The sequence below is a fragment of the Oryctolagus cuniculus genome, chromosome 5 (assembly GCF_964237555.1).
Source record: "Oryctolagus cuniculus chromosome 5, mOryCun1.1, whole genome shotgun sequence".
Lineage (NCBI taxonomy): Eukaryota > Metazoa > Chordata > Mammalia > Lagomorpha > Leporidae > Oryctolagus > Oryctolagus cuniculus.
In genome coordinates, this window is record NC_091436.1 from 143623054 (window position 1) to 143649309 (window position 26256).

The 26256-nt window shown below is 50.3% G+C and overlaps 1 protein-coding gene across 6 annotated transcripts in view; it reads right to left on the bottom strand.

Annotated features, from left to right (window-relative positions):
* Positions 1-26256, bottom strand: part of ATXN1 (ataxin 1) — a 451390-nt gene that overhangs the window by 24047 nt on the left and 401087 nt on the right. For all 6 annotated transcript variants that reach the window (XM_051832601.2, XM_070074300.1, XM_070074301.1 and 3 more), the window contains one exon: positions 504-2508. In XM_051832601.2, coding sequence (XP_051688561.1) covers positions 504-2348 — 1845 coding nt within the window. In that variant the 5' untranslated portion in view covers positions 2349-2508. The remainder of the gene's footprint in view (positions 1-503; positions 2509-26256) is intronic.

Below are 26256 nucleotides of genomic sequence, written 5' to 3' on the forward strand. Positions count from 1 at the left end.
ACAGATACCAGGGGCAGGCAGGGCTTAACTTCCTTGAGGACACAGTTGGGAAAGGCCTGCTCTACAGTCTAGGCAGAAATGAGACTCCTCAACTCTGCCTCGCAGAAGCAACTCTTAGGGCCCGAGTTGTGGTGCAATAGTTGAAGCCGCCACCTGCATCCCATATCAGGACACCGACTGGAGGCCTGGCTGCTCCACTTTGGATCCAGCTCCCTGCTAACATGCCTGGGAAAGCAGCAGAAGATGGTCCAAGTACCCAGGCCCCTGCCACCCATGTGGGAGACCTGGATGGAGCTCCTGGCCCAGCCCTGGCTGTTGTGGCCATCTGGGAAATGAACCAGCAGACGGAAGCTCTCTTTCTCTGTCACAGTGCCTTTCAAATAAATATAAAAGAAAACCTTTTAAAAATAATAATTAAAAAAAAGAAGCCACTCCCGTTGCCCAGAGACGGCGACGCGGCGTGGTGGGGTGCGCCCCCTACCTGTGCAGCAGGTGAACGTTACCTGCGCTCGGTGCTCCCCCACTGCGAACTGGATCACAGCCACGCCCGGGCTGTGGCTGTCCTCGATCCTCTCCACAGTGCTCGAGTCGATCTTCAGGTCGTTGCTGATCTCCGCGCTCTGAATGAAGTCTTCCGTTTTCAAGTCCTCCACCTTCTTCAGCTCCCCGTTGGCCAACTGGATGATGGAACCTTTCATGAAGTAGGGGGGCAGCGTGGGCGGAGCCGCCGCGGGGGACGCCACCGACTGCACCACAGGCAGGTGGATCTGGGCCTGCACCATGGCCGGGTAGGCGGCCGGGGTGGCCAGGGCCTCGGGGCTGAAGTTCTCGCTCTTGGGGAGGGCAGTAGTGACGAAGGTGTGAGGGGGCACTGTAGCAAACTGGGGCGACGAGGTGACGATGGCAGAGGCTGCGCCCGACGCCTCCATGTCGGTGCTGCCGACCGGGATGAGCAGGGGCTGGGTGCCGGGGATCACCAGGTGCTGCGGCAGGCTGCCGGCGTAGGTGATTGCTTGCTGCTGGCCGCTCAGGTAGCCGATAACTGGGGGCTGCGTCCCTGCGTAGAAGGCCGTGGCGGGCAGTCCGACCGGGAGGGGCTCTGAAGCACTGGGCGTGGTCTGAATGACCGTGTGGGGTGATAGGGCGTAGGAGCGGTGGCCTGGCCTCCCCAGGTGCAGGTTGCCTTTGTCGTTGAGGGTGGAGGGCGAAGCCTCGCGGTGCGTGGCCTGCTGCACTTCCAGGTCTGTGGCGGGCGTGCTGCTGTTGGGCAGAGCCATCACAGAGGCCCGCACCCCTGGGGCATCTCGGCTGCTGTAGTCCGCGGGGCTGGGGTGGACCACCACGTGCCTGGACTCGTAGGGGTGAGCGACCGCCTTGCCCCCGGCTTTGCCCAGGCCCAGGTCGGCCGAGGACGGAACCCCGTACCGCCGGCTCTTCTCCATCTCCCCGTTGAGGACCTCCTTGGACTGGATGGACGGCTGCAGCCTGCCGCCCTCGGCCTTCTTGGTGGACTCCCGAGGGACAAAGTGGCTGCCGGAGTCCGTGTATTGCACGACGACCTGGGAGGAGGGCCCCAGGGTGAGCGTGTGTGGGATCATCGTCGGATGGGGGTGGAGGTGGACGGGGATGGGCGGAGGAGAGGCCGGGCGCCCGGTGCTCTGCGGAGAACTGGAAATGTGGACGTACTGGTTCTGCTGGGTGGGCGGCGGGGACCCCGGGGTGACGAGCCCCGGTGCCCTGCCCAGGTGCTGCTGATGCTCAACCTTGTGTCCCGGGGGGGCCTGGCTCAGCCCTCCCATGTTGGACAGCAGAGTGGAGTAGGCCTCCAGCTGGGAGCGCTGGGATGGGGCGGTGGCGCCCGCCGCGGAGGCCACCACACTGGTGACGGAGTTGGCTGTGGGGGAGATCAGCTGTGACGGGATGAAGCCGGCGTAAGGGCCGCTGTACTGGGAGGAGCTGATGAACTGGAAGGTGTGTGGCAGGTGAGCGTACTGCACGGGGGACACGGGCGTCCCTGACTGCGGGGGAGGGTACGCCGCGGGCAGCGTGGTGGCCGCTGGGACCGACCTGGGAGCACTGGGTGGGGAGTAGTCCAGCCCAGTGGACAATGCTTTGTGTAAACCTATTCCCTGCTGTAAACCGAGCTCCACCGAGGTCCCTGCCGGCCCGTGCCTCCCGCCCCCGTGGCCTCGGCCGCCAGGGTTGCCAGGGAGCCAGGCCACGGCCTCCGCCCTGTGGTTGTCACTGGGCGGCGCCGCAGCCTTCTCCTCGGACGGCCGGCTGGTGGCCGGGATCTCGCGTTTCTTGGGAGGCAGGCATTCATTGCTCCGCTCCTGCGTGGATTTCATCTTTCGCCGCCCTCCCTCCACGGTGACTGCTTCACTGGCTGGCTGGCTCGGATTTTAGTCTGATAAACGGAAAGTCACATTTGATTTCTGTAGGGGATCCAGGTTCTTCATGAGGAATCATCTCCCCGTGGGTGCACTCGGCCAGCGGCAGCTCTGGATTCTGGGCAGAGGACGAGGGAAGAGTGAGAAGGGTGGGGGAGAGGAGGAGGGGAGGAAGGAAGAAAAGGACATCAAAATATCAGCACTGGGACAAAACATTCTCAGCAAGATTAAGATTAAGCCTCGGGATTCAATATGAATTCCAAAAACCCAATTATGGCCCTCGCATTACAGGGAATGGGAGGGGGGACATGAGCAAGGGGTAGCCTCACGGCACAAACTCTGGCATGGAGTCAGCTCTCCTGCGACACTCTCAGTACCCTCTCTCTCCTCCTCTCGGGGTTTTCCCCCTTCTTCTTAGAAGGTAGATGATGCGTTTCTCAAATTTCCCTTCCAGAAACGTCAGCTCCGGGCCTCACCTCTTCTTCCCTTGGCTGGAAGCCCACAAGGGAGAATGACATCAGGGAGACTCTGCTGGACCCTGCCCTCAAGAGCCAGGCTCCAGGGAGGAGCGGCTTGCACAGGGCCGTCCCGCGCAGTCCCTGGGTGTTACGTCCCAGAGCCACAATCCTGGAGGGTTCTACCTGGCTCTCGGTCCACACTGGACTCAGCAGTAATTCCCTCTTGCCTAACACACACAGACACACACACACACACACACACACACACACCACAACTCAAGAGAGGCAGCCCAGAATAATTCTGCTCTCGAGAAGTTTTTAAAAATGCCCAGTATAGCCACTCAGATGCCAACAGAACGCCAAAAGAAATCTGTGAGACGGTTACAAAGCACTTTTGATTGCAGTTTAAAAAGCCAAGAACAATAACAAGCCTGACGCGTTCCAAGTTTCCTGAGGGTTACACGCCTGCTTTGTCCCTGTCTCCTGCCTGCTTCCCTTCTAAGCTGTCTCTGTATTTTCTCTGCACATCATCTCCTTTCTCCCTGCAAAAGGCCAACTCGCCGCCGATGCTAAAGACGGCACTTCTTGTAGAAGAATCACACCTGGGTGTGCAAACCTGGGCACACGGTGGAGCCCATACCGCTGGGACATTTGCCTCAGGTTCTCAGTGGCCTCTGAGCTCTAAGTCATCCCAATGGTAGGTGACCCGGTGCCCACCCGGCACGAGACGGAATGTTAGCAGAGCCAACACGGGACCACTGAACATGCCACAGAAGTGAGCGTTCCCCCCGCCCCAGCAGCACAGTGCTGCCCTGTGTGGTAATACTGGGAGCTCTGGGATAGGATCGGAGACCTCAGGCCCCTGGTTCTGGCAGTTCTCTCACTCTGACCCTCTTTTCTATGATCTGATTTTAAAACAAACACAAACATGCAGCATCCGTCAGCATTCAACCCCGGTCTACGCTGACGCAATGGTGAGATCCCTGCTGCCACACCCCCTTCTCCGCCTCTGCTACCCCTTCTTGCACCACCAAAACCAAGTACCTCCTATAAGGCTTACACTGCCTCTTCCTAATCGGTGACATTTTGGGGGCAGTCAATGATTGACTGACTCTTTTTCATTTTGCTTCACCGTCATCAATGGGTATCACCAAGAAATGATACAACAAATGACAAGTGACACAACAGATGACAAATGACATGACAGAGGATTCCCCAGCCTTAATGAATCTGACCATGCATGAAGGAAGATGAGGGCTAAAAATTGTGTGTCTCAGGCCTGGTGCTGTGGTGCAGTGGGTTAAGCTGGTGCCTGAAGTAATGGCATCCCATATGGGCGCTGGTTTGAGTCCTGGCTGCTCCACGTCCAATCCAGTCCCTGCTAATGTACCTGGGAAAGCAGTGGAAGATGGCCCAGATGCTTGGGCCCTTGTACCCATGTGGGTGACCCAGACAAGCTCCTGACTCCTGGCTTTGGTCTGGCCCAGTTGGAGCCATTGTGGCCATTTGGGGAGTGAACCAGCAGATGGAAGCTTTCTCTCTCTCTTGCTTTCAAAAAAATAAATAAATCATTAAAAAAAATAAAGAAATCTTGTGTCTTGGGAGCCGTTGTTGTGGTGTAGTGGGTTAAGCTGCCACCTGTGATGCTGGAATCCTACATCCTATATGAGAGCTGGTTTATGTCCCAGCTGCTCCACTTCTGATCCAGCTCCCTGCTAATGGCCTGGGGAAAGAAGTGGAAGATGGCCCACATGTTTGGGCCCTTGCTGCCCATGTGGGAGACCTGGAAGAAGCTCCTGGCTCCTGGCTTTGGCCTGGCCCAGCCATGAATGTTGCGGTTATCAGTGAGGGTGAACCAGAGGATGGAAGATCTGTCTCTGTCTCTGTTTCTCCCTTTCTGTAACTCTGACTTTCAAACAGGTAAATAAATCTTTTTTTAAAAAAGAAATCTGTATCTCAACCTTAAAGGAATTCCAATAAAAGGAATCCTCCTATAAGGAGGCATATCTAAAGATGGAAACGGGTTGGCATTGTGGCACAGCAGGTTACTCTGCTGCTCACAATGCCAGCATCCCATCTGAGCACTGGTTCAAGTCCTGGCTGCTCCATTTCTAATCCAGCTCCCTGCTAATGTGCCTGGGAAAGCAGCGAAAAATGGCCCAAGTGTTTGTGCCCTTGCACCCACATGAGAGACTCAAACAGAGGTGTGGGCTCCTGGCGCGGGCCTGGTTCAGCCCCAGCCACTGTGGCCATTTGGGGAGTGAACCAGCAAATGGAGGATCCCTTTCTCTCTCTCCGTAACTCTGCCTTTCAAATACATAAATAAATCTGAAAAAAGAGAGAGAGAGAGAGATGGAAACAACAAATAAGGCAAAAAGACCTAATGCTGAAGGCATGAAGATCTACAAATGTCCAAGGGGTAATACCAGTCACTGATCTCAGGCCTCTGTAACTCCCAAACTGCCTTCCGAACGGCCTTTTAGAAAGAGCACAGTGCAAAATGCACACCCTGCAAATTCATTACAATTAAAACTGCAAAAGCATCCAAAGATGCCCCTTTTGACTGCCTTAAAAGTACCACTACTAACCTTTGTTTCAAGACTCAGTCTACAGAAAGGGACTCCAAGAAGCTCCCATTCCCAAACCAACCAGCAAGGAACACTCACTCAAAGAGAACTGTTCCATGCGCCCCCTGCTGGTTCTACAACAGCATTGCTCCAACGCAACCCCATGGGATTTCATCATGGCTGTTCATGCAAGAGTGATATGTCAGAATGTGAAATGAGAACATTTGCATATAGCAAGCCCAGCCAGTAAGGGAATAGGTTAATTAGCTCAAGGCAGCTCTAGGAGAGAAAAAGCAGCAGCATAAAAGTCCTTTTAAAGCCAAGTAAAATGTCAAACACATTCAGAAAGAGGTCTATTAGCAATGCAAATGTAAAATTGCCTGTACAATTGAATGCACAATATACACAACTAGAAAACCCCTCCAAAGGTACTTCTTGAGGAACCAAGTTTTAGTACATTTGAAAAAGAATGCTGAGTTTGGTCTCAGGAGGATTGATGTATGCTGCGTATTTGAGAGATGCTGGCTGGTTGGCTCTAAAGACCAACAGGCTTGGTTTTCTGTTAACCGGCAGGACAGAACCTCCTTAAAGCAGATTCAAACTGATTCTCCGGGAAGCTGTGCACTGACAAGCAGCACCTTTGCCAGAGATTGCAATGCTATTATCAAAGACCTAGAGATTAATGCAGAAGCTAGAGTGACCTGGACCAAACTGAGAAAATGCTCAACACCTCCTGGGTCTATGGCGGGGACAACTGATGAGAGCAACACGGAGGAAGAGGGGCTCTCGGAGTCCGGAGGCTGCTCTGCTCTGAGCCCCCTGGGTTCTGGGATTGTCTGCATCTTCCACCAGAGGGCGCCAGAGGAGATCACCACAGCCCTGGTAGAGTAGGAAAACCAAGGAAAAGAGGAGGGAGAAGGGAACAAAACGGTGGGCTCTCTGCTTTCAGGGTTGTACAGTTTGGATGCGGTTTGTTGCCCTGAATCAGGCAGGAATTTAATCCCTAAAGGCATACGTTAATGGTGTTAAGAGGGTGGAGACTTGCCCTGATTTTGGTGTCTAGAGGTGGGATTTGGTTTAGATGTGGTCATTAGGGTGAAGCCATGACTGAATCCTGGTGGCTTCTCTAAGTCAGACAGACCAGACACACAGACATGGACATGCACACTCCCTGCTCCTGCCCTGTGAGGCTCTGTACCCACCTGGGACCATGACAGCAAGAAAGCCACCCAGGAAGTGACACAGCCAAGGGAAACCCTTGCAAGAGCCTGTGCCATACTTTGGACTTTGAGCTCCCAACCTGTGAACTAAGTAAACCTCTTGAATGTTTTTCTAAAGCAGTCTGCCTCAGGCAATCTGTTATAGTAATGAGAAATGGACTAGTGCGTGTCTCTTTAGTTACAGACAAATGGGCTCTTTGCCCAAATCGCCCTCTGCAGGGCCCCCTGCCACAACAGAATGACTTCTTTGACATGTGAGTCCACACACAATGATACACACGTTAAGTGACCTGAGAACACACGGGCAGACTGCACTGTGTCATCGTAACTACTGGGAAGGGCAAGGCAGCACGGGAGCTGGCAGGTGAATCAAGACAAGTATTTGGGGTTTACGACTCCTTGTTTGCTTGATAATGATCATTGCTCTGAATGGATCCACTGTAAGGATCTTCATGCCTACGTCTCTCTCTCTCTCTCTCATCAGCACGTCTACGCTTAAGCGCAGTGGTATATAAGGCCTTGCTGGTAGGTGTGGTCCTCGGAATGGCTACACCAGCATCTGCCCGAAGCTTGTGAAAAATGCAGTCTCAGGTCTCACCCAGACCTACTCATCCAGGATCTGCATTTTAAAATATGTCCACTAACTCACATGCACAGTGACCCTGGAGACACTTGGGCATAAGGTTACACTTTCTACCCCTAAACTCTTAGGCAAATTAACCATCTCAAACCTTTTCCATAGGCACTGGGAACCCCAATGAGGTGCTCCCTGTAAATGAAGAGTTGAAGGAGCCCTGGAGATGAATGGCTGCTGCTTTAGGTGGGGCTCAGCTGTTTACTCTGGGGTCACCTAAGCTTAGAGACAGCACTAAAAACAAAAACCCTCTTTTCTCCTGGTTCTTCCAAAATCTATGGGAAAACATGGTTCAAAAAGGCCGTTAGTGTACACTTTACACACAACTTAAGCCTCCCAGGAATAGAAAAGAAATTTAATCAAGGAAATCCCACACTTAACATCTTCGCTAGGATTGCATTTCAAAAATTCTTTGGCTATTACCGTGGATCCGAACTCTGGGAAATGATAGGAGAAGGCGACGCTTCTGGGCTTTAATGTGGGGACATGGGGGTACTTCAAAAGTGTGTGGGAAAACAGAATTAAAAGACAAGCTTCTTTTGGTGAAAAAACTTTGGAAATTCATGCTTAGTGTTTTTTTCACAATATGCATTTTCCAGGAAATTTTTGAAGACCTTTCAAAGAGATCCACCAACTCCTAGTCTTATAAATAAAACCAAGTACTTGGAATGGAAGATGCTTCTAGAATTTCATGTATACATAGTGCTAACAGTGAATTCTCAGGCTGGGGCAGAAACTGGGTCACCTGGCCTACACGCAGGTCCTGTGTTTCTCAGATGACGTGAACCCAGAACTGTCTGCATGAACAGGAACACAGCTGCAACTTTAAGATTTTATTTATTTATTTGAGAGGTAGAGTTATAGACAGTGAGAGGGAGAGACAGAGAGAAAGGTCTTCTGTCCGTTGGTTCACTCCCCAAATGGCCGCAACAGCTGGAGCTGGGCCAATCCAAAGCCAGGAGTCAAGTACTTCTTCCCAGTCTCCCACATGGGTGCAGGGCCCCAAGCACTTGGGCCATCTTCTACTGCGTTCTCAGGCCACAGCAGAGAGCTGGATTGGAAGAGGAGCAGCCAGGACTAGAACCGGCAGCCATATGGGATGCTGGTGTTGCAGGTGGAGGATTAACCCACTGCGCCACTGCACCACAGCGCCAGCCCCTACAGTTACAACTTTAAAGACGAAGAAATGCAGACTGATGAGCTTGTGTCAGCGCTGGAACAATGATACCATCACTTATGAAGCAGAACAACACACCGTGACAGTGGTGGTAACTGGGATTCTCCCAGTCCTGCTCCACCAATCTCCTTCTAGTTTTATTATATTGCTAACCTGGTAGATGGCTAAACTGGCAGAAGGCATTTCAATTTGGTTAATCATTAAAAATTGCTCAAACCTTACATCCCTGGAGTACCCAGGATGGTGAAGACTGGGTTGGATGAACAAGCCTGGCCCAGAAGTGGATCACACATTCATTCAACAAACACTTACTTCATTTCTAGAATGTACAGACCTAAATTTAGTAATGTCAGCATGCAGCAAATGGTAGACCAGAATGCTATGTTTAGTTTCATTCAGTTAAACATTTTCTTAGTGCTTGGGTTATCGTTACTCAGAGGTAACAGAAGGCTGGAAGAGGTGTTTAATATGTTGTGATTAATATTCAAATATCTCCTCAGAAGCTGGCACTGATGGCTCAGAACCAAGAAAATTAAGATTAATGAGAACCAATGTAAATGCCTGCCCTTGACTTCAATAGCTCAATTAGCCCAGGAACAGGGTTGGAGAGATCTGGCTGAAGAATGATTAAATGAAAGAGCCAGGAATTTTTTTGCTTGACTATACACTCCACACGAACCAACAGTTTGATAGGGGTCCTAAAAAGTTGGAAGAATTCTAAGCTTCATTTAAAAAAGGAAGTAAAGGAATAAACTCCACAATCGTAGGTGGCCTTGGTAAATGCACAGACCCAGCACTGCTGGCAAATGGGGTTCGTCTGGCGGGGAGCAGTGGGGTCAGCAGAGGAGAGAAGAAGGCGAGTAACAGCCCGGGCGGTTGAGGAGGCAGGGCCCTGGTACGATGAGAATTGCTGCAGACAGGCCGAGCTGTGCTACGGGGCAGGGTTGAGGCAGGCAGAGGCACACGGTGGGGACCCACGCGTGACGGAGCCGCTTGCTCTGCATTAGTTCCTCACTATGAATACTTCCATCTCAGGGCAAGAAGGCCTGATTGTAGGCCGGCCCTCCCTCCACATTGTCTTGCTGTGTCCTCGCCGGGGACTGTGTCTAACCTGGAGCTTCATGGGGCTGGTCTCTGGGTCCAAAACAGAGACTTCCCAGGAGAATGGAAGGCCCCATCCAGGCCGGAAGCCACCAAAGAGGTGGACGGGGTCCTGGCGCATGGTGGGGAACACGCTGCCCAAGGCCTCAACCACACACACTTGGTTTTCCTGCTGCTCACAGCCCCTGTGGCATGGGATCCTGCTCGTCCTACAGTGTGGTGAGAAGACAGAAAGCAAGGGAAGACAGACACCTTGTAGGCCCTGCTAGAAATAGTGACAGGGGCCAGCGCTGTGGCGTAGAGGGTAAAGCTGCCGTCTCCAGTGCCAGCATCCCATAGGGGCACTGGTTCTAATCCAGGCTGCTCCACTTCTGATCCAGCTCTCTGCTATAGCCTAGGAAAGCAGTGGAAGATGGCCCAAGTCCTTGGGCCTCTGCACCCACATGGAGTCCTGGAAAAGGCTCCTGGCTTCGGATTGGCACAGCTCTAGCCATTGCAGCCAACTGATGAGCGTACCAGTAAATGGAAGAACTCTTTCTCTCTCTGTAACTCTTTCAAATAAATACATAAATCTTAAAAAAAAAAAATAGTGACACAAATACCCAAGGCCCTAGGGGGACTATAGAGCTTAACTTTTAGCATGAATAAAACAGGAAAGTGGGGTTGCGTGGGAGATCCTCAAATTATGTCCATCTGGAACGTGTGACCATTTAGAAAGAAGGTCTTCGCAGATGCAATCAAGGGTCTTGAGAGGAGTGCGCCCCAGGATTATCCAGGCAGGCCCCACACTGAACGAACGTCCTCAGGAGAGAAAGGCAGACAGTAATCTGAGGGACGCACAGACGACAAAGGCAGAGAGCTGACAATTATGCAGGAACACCTGGAGCAAGCAAAAGGATTCTCCCCAAGAGCCCCTGGTCCTGTCAACACCTTGCTGTTAGACCTCCGGCCTCCAGAAGTGGGAGCAGAGAGATTGCTATGGTTTAAGCCATGGTGCTCATGGAAACTTATTACGGCAGCCCAAGGAAGAGACTACAAACAGCTCCCATTCATTGATCATCTACTGCATGCCTTGTGTTTTTCAGATCGGGGCACTGAGGTTCCCAAGGCCGCATGGTGAGAACTGGGGATCGTTTTCTTGTTTCACTCAAGCATAGCTCCATCTGCCCAACAGTGACTCACTGGGCTGCACTATGGTGATGGCAGCCTGACAGCAAGCAGCCCCATTTTTATCTTCCCTTGTAGAAGAGAAACTGAATGCGCAGAAGTAAGAACAGGAAAGCTGTCGGGACAAGCCCTGCACTGTGTGAGCCTAGCGAAGGCTCGTAGCTGGCGTGCACTAGGTGTCACGGACTGCAGAGAGTAAGGAAGAGAGGTGTTTGTATCTCACAGTCAAGCAAGAGGGGGATCTGAGGCCCAGCACTGTGTTCAGTGCCACCCATCCAGCTGTGATCCAGGGCCCAGCAGAGCTGAGATGGCAGGGGGCGCCCCCTGCACGCGTCGGACTGGGCAAACTGTGGAGCTAACACGCTTTCTAAGCAAGCTCTCTCCTCTCCCTGTTGCTTCTGGAAAGCAAGCTCACATCTGCAGCCCAGCCCGGGCTCCCCTCGCTCGGTGGCAGTGATACACACCAAGCTGGTCTTCGTGGGCCAAGCAACGACCTGCCACTACCAGTGGGATTCCAGTGGAGCAAGAGAAGGCAGGAGAAAACGGGCTGTGCCATTTGCATCAACAGCACCACAAATAATATGCTTTTGGCCCTATTCTTAATGAATAAAAATACATAAACCCACTCAAAATGCAGCCCATCTGTGGGCTTGAATGCTCGGCTCTGGGTCTGGGGCAGCTGGGCGTCCAGGGCAGGGTCATTCTGAGGTTGGAGGGGAAGCCTCCATTCTCACTGCTGCCCTGGTAAGGCTCTGCCCAAGTCCTCCACTGCCATATGGCTAACCCTCAGCCCCCTGCAGCTGTTGGTGGGCCCCGTGGCTTGCTACCTCCTGTTAGTACAATACACAAATCAGTTTAGGGCAAAGCTTTGCTTCGGTTCCTGGCTTCCTCCAGTTCCTGCCCTAGTTCACACGACAATATGAGTCCTGGGGAGGTCCTCAGTGGTGTGCGACCCCTGCTCCATCCTGTGCACAAGGTCCATGTGAGGGTGCAGAGGACGGGCCTGGACCAGGCCGGCAGTGGCGGGGCTGTGCCCTCCCTGGAGGCCACTCACACACAAAGTGTGGTGGCAGGGTCCCTATGGCCAGAGGCCTCTGGCAGCCTGCCCGTGTTGGAATTCCTGGAAAGGCTCAAGGCGGGAAAATCACCATCTGGACCCCAACTGGTCCCCTGTGGATTGTCCCACAGAGGTTGAGCTGGAGTTTTTAAGAAAACCTGGAAATGCCTTTCTGTGAGATCTTCCTGGTTCACTACGTAAGCAAATACCTTTCTGCTTTGAAGTGTGCTGCGTGCCGGAATACGCCCAGTCCTGTTTACCTGGTGCCTCTGGATGGAGGCTGGGACAGTCGCACAGGTGCATCCCCTGAGTCCTGCCCTCAGTGGCTCCACTCTGGTCTCCAGTAAGTTGTTTTAAGTAGAGAGAGAGAGAGAGAGAGAGAGAGAGAGAGAGAGTGTGTGTGTGTACTGCCTCTGTCCTTGACCTCATCCCAGGGCTGATGTGAGAAGGTAAAAGAAGTGGCCAAGGCAGGAACTAGGACTGGGGCCAGGAGGACAAGAATCTGTTGTTTTTGAGTCTCGAGCAAACATTCTTCCCCCCACACTGACAGAGCTCACTGCAGAATTCACAAAGCATTTACTGTCCTTGCAAATTCAGAACACCAACATAAAATACTATCACCGCTAATGGTGATAGGAAGCTAATACCCGAGTATTACGACCACCACTGCTAGCAAGAACACAGTTTTTCAAGAGCAAGCTTAAAGGGTCAGAGTACAGACCCCTAACTACTTAGGTATTTTTTTTATTTTAATGTAATTTTTATTTAAAATTACACATATGGGGCCAGCGTGACTCAGTGGGTTAAGCCATGGTCTGCAATGCTGGCATCCTCTATGGGCGCTGACTGAGTCTGGCTGCTTCAATTCTGATCCAGCTCCCTGCTAATACACCTGAGAAGGCAGTGAAAGATGGCCCAAGTGCTTGGGCCCCTGCACCCACATGGGAGACCCACATGGAGTTTTAGGCTCCTGGCTTCAGCCTGGCCCAGTCCGGGCTGCTGTGGCCCATTTGGGGAGTGAAACAGCAGATGGAAGATGTCTCTGTGACTCGGCCTTTCAAAGAAATAAATCTTAAAAAAACTACACATGTGCTCCAGTCTAAAGAGGCAAGTATTTCAACACAAGGTAGACTTTGTAATTAATATCTCTGCCCACGAAATGGGGAGGAATGGAAGTGCGCAATGCTGCACAGTGCACAGCCTCAGCGAATAGAAGCTGACCTGCTCAATCCATCAGTGTTTCCCCACGGATTCCCGGGGGTCATCCCACTCGTCTGCCATTATTAGTCTCTCTGGCTTCCAAGAGGAAATCAATGTAACACCTTCAAACCATCCCTCCTTCAGACATCTGGTTTTTCTCACATCTGTGATTTACACAACAGAGAAAGGCATGGGTGTTTGAAAACTGACTTTTCGCCCTCTGGCTGGTAGACAGGGTACTGTTTCTCATGGTTCCCAATGCACAGGCCTCTCTGTTCCCACCGAGCAGCACGACCGCCAGTCCAGACACAGTGTTTGCCAAGCTAAGCCCGGGATTACTTAGGAAGGGTTAAACGCAAGGGCTCCTGTTCCACTCTGCCTGCTTTTCCACAATGCTGGTTAGATGAGTAATTCCCAAGCGGCATGGTGGGGAGAAGCAGAACCTTCTTCCCACATCCCACAAGGGAAGGCGGCCAGCTGTCTCTCTATACTCACTCTCTTAAGCTGTGCTACACTCCACAAAGCATGGGGCCCGTGGTGGCTGGAGGAGGCTTCAACGGATCCACCAGCCAACCATGGGAAATGGGTTTCTGGGAGAGCCACTGGTCCAGGTTGAGCCACAGAACATGAACACCCCCATCAGCTTAGCGATGCTTTTCTGGAATGGATGCATTCTGGGAGATTCTTACAGTACTTCCTGCCCCTTGGCGTGGTTGAACGAGAGCAAAGCTGAGGTCCAGACAATTCCGAGAGAGCATGCACTCCTTCAGGGAAGACACACAGCATCCATTCCACGGTGGAGTCACAGGGTCTGGCACACTGTACAGCTCAGCCATCCTCTTGGCTGTGAAGGTGGCTTGGGGAATCCTCTGACTCTGGGGACCCAGCGGGGATGACAAGTCACCAGTGCTTACAGTGTGTGGCTGTAGGGGTGCTTTACAAGCAACAAGCAGGGTGTGCTCAGTCCATTCCAAAGACAAAGATCCTGAGGCTCAGCGTGTAAGCCTCTTGCCTGAGATTGCATGGCTAACTTGAGGCAGGAATACATGAAAATCCTGGTTTGTCTGATACACTCACCTGGTTCCAGTGCTTGGTTTATGCAGTAGGTTCACAGGTACATAATGGAGAATTTAACCTCAGCCAAACAGAGGCCTGGCCTTTGCCCCTGACCCCTAGGAGGTGATCTCCAGGCCTCCGATGTCCTACCTTACAGGACTCTGTTCATTTGCCCTGGGAGCTCTGGCCACTGGCCACTCTATCAGCGTGATTTAGGATGGAGCCGAAGGGCCACACTGCATCGTCTCGGGACCTAATGACTAAAGGTGTCTACCTAACCTCCAGTAGGGACTGGGGAATACAGGGGAGCCATGAGGGCAGTCTGTGATTGAGCTCCAAAAAACCACTCTAGACACCAAGGCGTGGGTGAACCTGGCGGAGATTCTCTGGGCACGTGGTCACCCTTACGGCCAGGAGGAGGTAACGCTGCCCAAGACTCCAAGGGAAGAAGACAACAGAAACCCTGCTTCTGGATCCCTTCCAACTCTGCTCTATTACATTGCCTCTTCCCGTGGTGATTTTAATGCACCTCTTCTTCCAGTGGCCAGCAACAAGCAGATGAGTGGAACAGAAAGAGGCCAGGGTATATATTATGACTCAGGGTAACATGAGCTGGGCCACGGCCCAGAAGGAAGCCTGACTGTGGCAATTACTCAACAGCACACACATGTCAGCAGTGCTGAACGGATCAATCTTAATAGGTACAAGGTTCAAATGTTGGGGCAGTGGGGGCAATCCACTGGCTAACTGGCTGGTGCCTTAGCATTCTCAGCCCATTGAGTACTACCAGCTGACCAGCAATCTGCCATCGTCACTGGATACTGAACACTTCAACAGGCCAAATGGAGGGTTTGATGCCAAGACAGCTCTCCAGATTTTTGAGGGCACACAGACGAAGCTGTGCACATACCTGGACACAGCACCCACGCAATGGGTGTGTTGGTGGCAGCAGCTCTGGCCTGAGAGTCAAGAAGCTTGGAAGCCTTAGTGTTGGGGCCATACTCTCCTCACGTGCAGAATAATCCAAGCTCCCTGCACACCAGGCTCATCTGGGAGCTTTTAAAAACCAGTATCAATGTGCACATCCACCCCAGACCAACTGAACCAGAATCCCTGGAGGTGGGAACCACCATCGGAACATTTTTAAACACACCGAAGGATTCTACTGTGCAGCCAGAGGTGACAAGCCCCAGAGCTGGTGATCTGTAAGCCCCTTGTGACTCCACATATTCCTGACAGCATTGCAAGGATTTTTAATCATAGCCACCACTCCTATCAACATGAAAACTGTGTTCTCATCTCCTTTAAAAATAAGTCACACATCTGCAATGAGAAATCACTTCATACCCACTAGGATGAACACTGTATTTGTTTTAAAAAATGAGAACTAACAAGTGTTGGCAAGGATTTGGAACACGGGAATCTGGTGCATTGATGGTGGGAATGGAAGACGACACAGCTACTGCAGAAAGCAACACAGCAGTTCCTCTAGAAGTTAAACACAGAATCATCCCATGGCCGTGCAATTCCACTGCTAGTTATGCACTCAGAAGAATCCAAAGTAGGGACTCAGGGGTCTGGCATGTGGCATCACAGGTTAAGCCGCTGCCTACAACGCTGGCATTCCCATATGAGAGTGGGTTCATGTCCCAGCTACTCCACTTCCAATCTAGCTCCCTGCTTACGGCCTAGAAAAAACGGCAGAAGATGGCCCAAGTGTTTGTTCCCCTGCCACCTATATGGAAGACCTGGATGAAGCTCCTAGCTTCTAGCTTCAGCCCGCCTCAGCCCCGGCTATTGCTGCCATCTGGGGAGTGAACCAGCAGATGGAAGACCTCTCTCTCTTCCCCCCTCTCTCTGTAACTCTTTCAAATAAATAAATAAATAAATCTCAAAAAATAAAAATAAAAAATAGGGACTCAGATACTGTATGCCAATGTTCACAGCACTATTATTCACAATCGCCAAAAGGTAGAAGCAACCAAACTACCTATCAACAGAGGAATGGGTAAATTACATGCTGTATGTCCACACAGGCGTAGGAAGGAATGGAACTCTGAAACTTGCTGTACGTGGATGGCCCTTGAAACATTATGCTAAGTAAAGGAAGACGGACGCAAAACAACAACACTGGATGATTATACTTCTCTGAGGTCAAATTCCTAGAGAAAGAGAGCAGAACAGAGGTCACCAAGAGCTGGACAGAGGCGGCAATGCAAGTTCCTGTTTAATGGGTAGAGTTTCAGTCTGCCACGGTGGAAAGCTCTGGACAGAGATGGTGGTGATGGCCACACAACAACATGACTGCACTTAATCCCACTTAAAAATCATTACCATGGGACGCTTACTCTTATGTATATTTTTCACAATATGAAATTATGCTAAATCCCATCATGATTTAAAATGTTTGCAAACAGCAATTCTGTTTGTGTACTACGCAGTACACCTCTCCATCCATTCTGCATTCCACGCCCTGACTTAAGCCCTTGGGAGGCTACATCCCTTCTTCCTTTCCCACAGGACCCTGACTGTGAGACATGGGGAGGTAAGAAGCATGCATCTGGTAAGCCCCACCTCCCTGCCCAGTGCTGCTGCATCATCACTGGCTCACGTTCCCGGCTTCCTCTCCCCCCGACTGTCACCATTGCATCAGTTCCACCTCTGAATCAGGAGATGGCTTAAGGGCCCCCGGCTAAGCATTGTGGACTTGGCAGGCACAGCTACTCCACTACGGTGTGAAAACTGCCATAGACAAAATGCGAACAAACAGGAGTGGCTGTGTCCTGTTCAGCCCTCGGACACACTTGCCCAAGGCCTTTGGGTACACGCGCTCCTTCTGCCCCACCAGGGATTTCTCAGTCCAACCACTGTCCCCCCACAAAACCCTCCACTGCCTCTTTTCTCATCCGGTGGTGCTTCTGCTTGAACAGCATCCGATTCACCTTCAGTTCTCTGTGATGCTGATGCTGATGGTACTGGTCCAGCGGCCACACATAGAGGGCCACTGGTCAGCCCTGCAGGTCTCTCTTGCTATGTGACTGGCTTCAGGCTCCCCCGCCAAGACCCCACCCCTATGCCTCTCCTCTGTGCCCCTTTGCCCTCTGCCCTATGCTCTATCTTCTACGTACACCGTTGCTCAATAATTGTTCACTGAGTTATCCTCCTGGGCTTCCTTAGGCCATCAGTGGCCACTCTCTCCATGCCTTTTCCCACAGTGGGTCACCTGACTGCTACTTCCTTTTGTCATCATGGCTAATGACATTTTGGCACAGCTACTCAAGACTACTGCAATCTTTGTGTTCATGTACCTTTTCTATTAGATTGTAAACTCCTGGATTGTGTGTGTGTACTGAATTTCATAACCTCTTGGAATTCTAGGGGCATTGTCCTCTCTTTGTTGGTGTATTGCTCTCTGTGTGCTGCAGCTTTTTCTTCCTTAGAAGCTAGCTCTCAGCAGAGCACTTCCGGATTGGCTCCTAGGTTTTGGGATGTGATGATACACTGCTGGATCAAAAATTGAGCTCATGACAGAGGGACCTAAAATGCTGTGTATTTGCCGAGTAACTATACTTAGACATTCCGTTTCTAATGCACACTCACTAACCCCTGAGGCTTCTGCATCAGGAAGCAGCAGCACACTGTGTGGGATGTTGTTAAAGATGTGTGCTACAGGAGGCGGCCTCGAAAAATTCACAACCCATCATCCAAAACTATCACCAGATATATCCTGTGATCCATCTCAAGGAAACACTCGGACAGTCTTGGGATTTACTGGAAAGGATATGTATTTACAAAGACAACAATTTTCTTGAAACTAGCCTAAATCAAATGTAGAAAGGACATGGAGACCAGCTGTGAAAATCAGCCACGATAAGAATTCTGAAATAAATGTTTGTTTTAAAATTAGGGGTATGACTCACATTCAGTAACGGATGGCTGAGTTCTGACCCTCCCAAGATGAAATGGTTCATTTTGAAAAGCCTAGCAAGTGGGAAACCCACTTTCTATCTTTATTTATTTCAGAGTGAGGCCGGTGGAGCCCAAGATGTCTCGGAATCGTCTGCAATCACCAGCAACATGGGCAATGGGATGACTTGCTACCTGCAGCTGGTTTCAATCAAAAAGCTGAGTAACTACAACGGCCTCTCCCGGGGCTCGCGTGTCGTGCGGCACGAAGTCAGCGGAACAGTCAGGACACCGAATGAGCTGCCAAGCTGTGCCTCCTCGCCATGCACGGCAGCCATTCATGTCATCAGGTGTTCATTCAACAGCAAAACACGCACGCTCCCTGGATGAACGCCAATGCCTCCACTGGCCCTGGCAGGAGACGTCGGGCAGTTTCAGGTTCTTTGACCTAATTTATTCATAAATCTACAATCTGGGCAGAAGGGACTCCCTCTCCAGGCAGTCCTTCTTGGACATACAGCAAAAGGGAGGTGATACTGATAAGTGGATACACGACTTAAAGTCTTTGCTGATTCTTTGTGTTGAAAACATGGCTGGCTTTGGTGCCCCCTAAGCTCTGGCTCCCGGCATTTGGCAATGGGTGACTCTAGACAAGTCATTCAACTTTCTCCAGGCTTTGACTTCCTCTGGAAGAAAAGAGAGCTGACAGAAACCCGTCTCATCGGGAAAGGCCACCTCCAGTGATGAACGCCTTGCCAGTCTCTAGGCCACCCCCGCCCCGCTGCTGCCCCCACGGAGGGGCCACACTAGCTGGATTAGAATCCTGGCATCTTCACCCAGCAGCTGTGTGAGCCGGTGCAAGCGTGTCCATCTCCCTGGGCCTCCGTCTCGTCCTCTCTAAGGCGGGGATGACACCAGTACCTACCGCTTAGGCTGTGCACACATGTGAAGAACTGAGATGGGGGCCTGGCTGACGGCAAGACCCAGAAATGCTGGATGTTGCTGTGACGCTCGCCTTCCAAGAAGGGCCCTCTTTGCTACTGCCTTCTCTTAGGTCACATTCTCATCTGGATAAAAGACCCCAAATTGTCCTCCCTCAGTTCAGGCATCACATCTAGCAAAGGTGTGGATGGAACCATCTCTAATTGAAAGGACCCTTGGGGCCGGCGCTGTGGCACAGTGGGGTAAAGCCCTGCCAGCATCCCATATGGGCACCGGTTCTAGTCCTGGCTGCTCCACTTCCGATCCAGCTCTCCACTATGGCCTGGGAAAGCAGTAGAAGATGGCCCAAGTTCTTGGGTCCTTGCACCCTTGTGGGAGACCTGGAAGAAGCTCCTGGCTCCTGGCTTCAGATCAGCACAGCTCTGGCTGTTGCGGCCATCTGGGGAGTGAACCAGCAAATGGAAGACCTTTCTCTCTCTCTCTACCTCTCTCTGTAACTCAAATAAATAAAAAATAAATCTTTAAAAAAATAAAGGACCCCTGCTTCATTTCCCTTGATGAGCTATTTTAAGTCTCAGCAGTCCAGAAATCTTTCTAATCTTCTAGAAAATACTCCATGTGAGTGCATTGATACATTTTTTTTCCCTTAAACTACACTGAAGTTTTATCTGTTGAAAAAATGATCAATTATGTTGACATCCCAAAATAAAATTCAAATGTGCTTATATTTCAAATTTGAGTTGGTCGGCATTGTTTGCTGTGTATTCCTGTGGCATTACCGATTTGAACACAGGACACGAAGGCACTGTGTAGGCACGACTTTGCATTATAAATGAAATCAACCGCTTTCCTCTTTACCCTCAACTAGAATCATTACGGCACTGTGAAAATACACACAATGGCCAGCTCTTTTATGAAAGGCCCTAACAGCACATGAAAGATAGGAAATAATACATCTCTAAAGGGGTAGTTACACCAGTACCTACCCCGTATGCCTGCGGTGAGCTCACACATGTGAAGGGCCGAGACCACAGCCTGGCTAATGGCAGGACCTAGAAATATTGGCTGCTGTTAGGATGTTAATTTTTTTTGATATGGGCATTGCTACTCCTTATAATGTAGGTATTAAATGACTGTAATCTAAATAGGTAATCAATTGTTTCATGGAAATGCAAAAAAGTAAGCTAGCGTTGACAATGAACACTATTTTCTTTGCTAGCACTGTGGCCTTGGAAGACAGTCATGCCCGGGGCCTTGGTTTCCTCACCCGAAACACCTGAATGATGACATGGAATGCACTTGGAAGAGATGGCTGTGAGAGAAAATGAGACAGTGTCTGTGGGAGAGCGTAATGCCCATCCCCAGAGGCCCCCAGCGTTTTCTCTTTCCTGAATTTCAGTCTCAGAGTCAACTGTCTTTTGGAAATTCTCATGGGGCTGCTCCAGCATCCCCTTAGCATCCCTCTGGGGCCATATTTATGCCAAGGCTTTCACACACCGTTTTCCCAGGTCTAAGTCACAGCACCAATTTGGGTCCCTTCCTAACAGCTGGTTCCTACATGACATGACTCCCTAGTCATGTCAATCTTTCATCAGAGTATCTCAACCAAGGAGGAAGATGCCTTGAGTCAATCCCCTTTCTCCCCAGACTCACTGAGTAGTAAAGAATTTGGCTTGGCTCAAAGAGGGGTCCAGCCTTTGTCTTTGGCTTCTGAGAGGTGACCTATATCTTAACAGACAGGAGCGTCTTGGGATGGGTGGGGTACTCAGATTCACAGTAAAGTTACTTAACACAAGCCTCACTTTTTTTTCTTTTTAAAATGGGGATAGCAATACCTACCCTGGAGGATTAGGGCGATGATTAAATGAGACAAAGTTTGCTAATCGCTTAGCATAGTACCTAAGCACAAAGTATACATTTAATGAATGTTAGATTAAAAATGTTTCTTGTATTCAGTAGGAATCCTATAAGTTTCCTTCATAATTATGACGTAGTCGGGATATTCTATGGGAATTCTGCCAACACGTTCAGTTTTTTCATGTCTTGCCACCAACTATGTCTATTTTCATTTTGTTTTTTGCTAGTGTTCTTTTACCAAAAAACCAATTATTTTTCCTGATTTTTAAGAAAAAGTTCTGCTTTGTTCTAGAAGACCCAAGATCAGTGCTTTTTCCTTATAAGGTAATTCCAACAGTGAAAAGGGCAGTGAGGCCTCGTTGCAGGGCTCCCCTCTGCCGGCATCCCAGGTCCCCGATCCAGGCTGCGGAGTTCAGATGGACGCCGGGGCCGGATGCATTCCTGGTCTTTCACCCAGTTTACTTTGGATTGGGGAACAGGAAAGGAGGCTTTTATTTCAGTATGAGATAATTTCTCAGAACAAGTTAGTTTGGCATTTTCTAAACTACAAATAAAAGGCTTCCATCAGAAAAATGCCCGAATGTTAAGTAGATAAATACATCCCTTCAGCACTGAGACATTTGATCTCTGGGTCTGATACACTCTTAGTTTTCCATAAGGACATGTTTTAAAAATTAGGGTTTTTCTTCCTTCTATCATTTTGCATATTTTATAGTTGCCTTCCATTTGGCTCTGATTTACCCATGGGTCAGTGGGTGGGATAATAAGAGACAATGAGAAGGCAGGGACTGAATCCATCGGCAACATTTCCAGCTCAGAAGATAAAATGAACCCATCACAAACAAGCTCGTTGAAACACACACACACGGAGGGTTAGCGCCTGAGAACTTCGTGCTAAGTCCAGCCCCTAGGCGAGCCAGAAGCAGCCAGGTCTGAGTAACTCTTTGGACACTGGGTTTTGTGTTCTGTTGCAGAGCCCATCTGAAGCTTTCCTCAAGGAAGATAATGTTGTAATGAGATGCATCAATTTACCAATTCCCTTACACTGCAGCCAGACCCACACCGACAGGGCATTCCCCTGGGACCTACTTCATGGCCACCAAACTCAGGCTGGTGGAATCCTGCAGAGGGAATGGCCCCAGGGGAGCACAGCAGGAGGCTTGCACCATGGAGCAGAACTGTGGTCAGATTTCAGCGGCCAGGTCTCCACAAGGGGGCCTAAGACAATGCTCCCTACTGGGGGAGGGGTGATCATCTCCACACGTTCTAGGGTGGAAATGCAAGCAGTGGTGGAAACTCTCATCAAAAACAACTACAGGTTGACTATCGCTTCTGAAACGCTGGGACCAGAAGAGTTTTGGATCTTGCATTGTTCAGGATTTGGGAATATCTGCATTCACATGATGAGAAGTCCTAGGGATAGAATCCAAGCCGAAACCACAAAATTCACTTATGTTTCTTTCATATATGCCTTACACATGTTGCCTGGAGGTAATTGCAAACAAGATTTTTAATGCACCTGCATTATGGCTGTGACCCATCGCATGAGGTCGGGCATGGAATTTTCCACTTGTGGCATCAGGTGGGTACTCAGAAAGTTTCGGATTTTACAGAGTTTTGGATTGCAGATTTTTAAATTAGAGACTGAGTACTCAAGCTCCTACAAACACACTCGCCCATCAAAGTTGGAACAAAGAGTCACTGTCTGTAAGAATAAAGAATTGCAACAGTGATGAGCATGCTTCAGAATCACCATTGTGCAAGGTGCCTGACAGTGAGTGGCTGGTCAGAGACACTGTGACAGTAAAAACACACACTGTCTGGACTCTTCCAGGAGACAGAGGTCTGGGCTGGGCCCCCGGAATCTGCATGTTAAAAGTTCCTCCAGTGATTCTGATGGACAGTTACGTTTGGAAACTACTGACTACACCAGACAACCGTGTTGTAACTGTGTTTGAAATCACCTGGTGAGCTTTTGTTTTTTTAAATCTTCCTGGTTCCATGACAGCCACAGCCCAAGCCTGCACACACGGGACACTGCCACAGCAGACCTCACACTCCAGAGTTCCTTGTGAAAGGGACATGTTCGCGACTGCCTCTTCCTGCAGTGCCAGGACACGGGAGCTCCTCCTCAATAAAGCTGTGCAGTCTGGGTTTTTAAAGGCTCGAGCTGTTCCAACTCTACCAAAAACAAGCAAGCAAGCAAACAAAGGAAACACAGTCCTTTCTTATCTATAGGGAATGTATTCCAAGACATTCAAAAAAGCCATGGATAGTCTCAAACCCTCCATATACCTGTTTTTTTTTTTTTCCTTTATGAAAATCTTCAAGAAGCCTATGGAAAAAGTATATATAAAAATTACATTTATATCCAAATGTTTACACCAAAGTAAACTTATCTTTTGCTATTTTCCCACAAACCTCTTGAAGTCCTCTCATGCATACTTAACCTGTGATAGGGTTTAATTTAAAAATTGGGCACAAGTAGAGTTTAGCAGTAACTGGTAATACAATGAAACAAGTTTCACCGCTGACTGTAATAAAGCTTACTGAAAACTTACAAGCTGTTTATTTCTGGAATTTTCCACCTAATATTTTCAGACCACAGTTGACTGCAGGAATACCAAGGACACAGAGGCATCCCAAACCAATCTACAGACATACTGAGCTCTCTCTGTGGGCCCACGTGGGATCTGCTTTCATTGAGCCATGTTTCCTCCAGAAAAGAAAAACTGCTCTTTTTTAAAAAATTTTTCTTTCATCCTTGACGTGTTGAGAAGATAGGTTAATTTCCTATGATTTTGGAGAGCAGGGCTCTGGAATGACCCCAAGTTCTTCAGGAGCTTCAAGGAGCTCAAGGAGAGTGAGCACAGTGGTAGCTCATGCCCTGTGGGCTGTCAGCCCAATTTGTGTGAGCACCCAGGGTCTCTGATAAGGAAGAGACTCCCCAGTGTGGAGCTGCTGTGTTTCCTGGCTTAGGGCTTACAGCCAACACTTGGAGGTGCACACAGCTGGAGACTCGGCCCTGCCTGCCTCACACCCGTGTCCTGTAACACACCTGACTTCAGGGGACCCGAGTCTCTTAATCCTATTGCCTCCTTTTTCTACCCATCTCAGTGGGGAGATGTTTGTATTCATGATGGAAACCTCTGGTATGGAGGCTGGCACTGCACTGGCATCCCATATGAGCCCTGGGTCATGATCCAGCTACTCACTTTTCTGATCCAGCTCTTTCCTGATGGCCTTGGAAAACAGCAAAAGATGGTCCAAGCGCTTGGGCCCCTGCATCCATGTGGGAGATGCGGAAGAAGCTCCTAGCCCTGGCTTTGGATCGGCTCACTCTAGCTGTTGTGGCCATTTGGGGAGTGAACCAGTGGATGGAAGACTTTTCTGTCTTTCCCTCTCTGTCTGTAACTCTGCCTCGCAAATAAATAAAATATTTTTTAAAAGACCTCTATTATGAATAGTGGCCAGTTTACCTCTGGAGCCATTTAACTGCCTTGAGCCCTGCTGCAGAGAATAGAGGCGAGTTGCCTGGCTGTTTCCGTGGCTTGACCCAGGCTTGCTTCAGTCTGCTGGGAGCAGAATCCTGGCACGTGGCAGCCACGGATGCTTCTGTAGTTTGACACTAACACGTGCACTGAGCCCTGAGATCAGGGGCGCTAAGAAATGGAAATATAATCGTATGGAAAACTGCAGCAGTAATTCACCGCCACCACCCATCTTCCTCAGTGTTCAGAACACCCGCCCTTGGTGACTCATGGGCCTCTGTTCTATCAGGTTCTTCCAAGTTAAGTTGCAAGAAAGAGCAGTGTTGCCCCCTGGGGCAGGTGAGCCAGGTAGGGGAGGAGCAGCTTCATGGGTGGGAAGGAGCTGACTTTTATTCTCTGCCCCCTGTCCCCGCAACCTGCCAGATACTCCCCTAGCCTTTGGACTGGCTGCCCAAGTTTTTGCTGTCTCCTGTTTACTGCAAAAACCCTTCACTCTGACCAGGCAGAGTGGACAGTGAGAGAGAGAGACAGAGAGAAAGGTCTTCCTTTGCCGTTGGTTCACCCTCCAATGGCCGCTGTGGCCGGTGCATCACGCTGATCCAAAGCCAGGAGCCAGGTGCTTCTCCTGGTCTCCCATGGGGTACAGGGTCCAAGGACCTGGGCCATCCTCCATGCACTCTCAGGCCACAGCAGAGAGCTGGCCTGGAAGAGGGGCAACCGGGACAGAATCCGGTGCCCCTACCGGGACTAGAACCCGGTGTGCCGGCGCCGCAGGCGGAGGATTAGCCTAGTGAGCCAGCCATGCGCCGGCCCCACCACCCCTTCTTAAAAACAGCAGATGAGGGGCAGCTTCCTGGCTTGTGCTTCGTGGGTATCATGCTCCATCCCTCCTCCTGAGAGAAATAAAGTCACGGAGGCCTGCTGCCTCGGATGCTCCTCTTGTGACATCTTGGTGACTTGCCAGTAAAGCGAATGCCTGAATTTCCTATCGCTGTACACAGATGGGGATGTGTCCAAGAGGCGTTCTCCTCCCCTGCTGCTGTTTCCTGCCCATGGTTTGCAAAATTCACGGTCACTCCCAGGAGTTCATGGCCAATGGGACAGGTAAACTTATTGTGTTTTTTTTTTTTTTTTTTTTTTTTTTTTTTTTTTTTTTTTTTTTGACAGGCAGAGTGGACAGTGAGAGAGAGAGACAGAGAGAAAGGTCTTCCTTTGCCGTTGGTTCACCCTCCAATGGCCGCCGCGGCCGGCGCGCTGCGGCCGGCACAACGCGCTGATCCGATGGCAGGAGCCAGGAGCCAGGTGCTTTTCCTGGTCTCCCATGGGGTGCAAGGCCCAAGCACCTGGGCCATCTTCCACTGCACTCCCTGGCCACAGCAGAGGGCTGGCCTGGAAGAGGGGCAACCGGGACAGAATCCGGCGCCCCGACCGGGACTAGAACCCGGTGTGCCGGCGCCGCAAGGCAGAGGATTAGCCTAGTGAGCTGCGGCGCCGGCCCAACTTATTGTGGTTTGAAACACGCTTGAAACCCACCTACAGCTTTTTCATGAACTTTCTGAAGACACCACTCAGCACTTTACAGACAAAAGGCTCTGTGACCAACCCACTGCACGGGTCATGGAATTTCTCCTTCTTCCCAACTCATTCTATGACTTAGCAGGTTCAAAGCAGAAGTGTTCCTGACCTAATTTGGCCTGTAGTGGGAAACGTTCCATCCTGCTCTCCCATTGACTTTCAAAGCAAAAGAGAAACCAAATAGGGCTGTGCTTGATTCTGAACATCATCTCCTTGCTGTTGGCAATGTTCTGGGAATAGTAACATATTTTGCCTTTCATGAATAAAATTTTCAGAATCTACAGCCAGGGCCCAAATAATTATATTTCCCCCATAATGCTTTTCAGTATTCTTTGGACGGGAAGTAGATTAAATAATAATACCCTGGCTTCTCATGTTTTAAGCTGAAAAGAACAGTATGAACTGCCTGAAACTAAACAATCATAAACAAATGAAATGATACCAGGAAAACTGCTTGA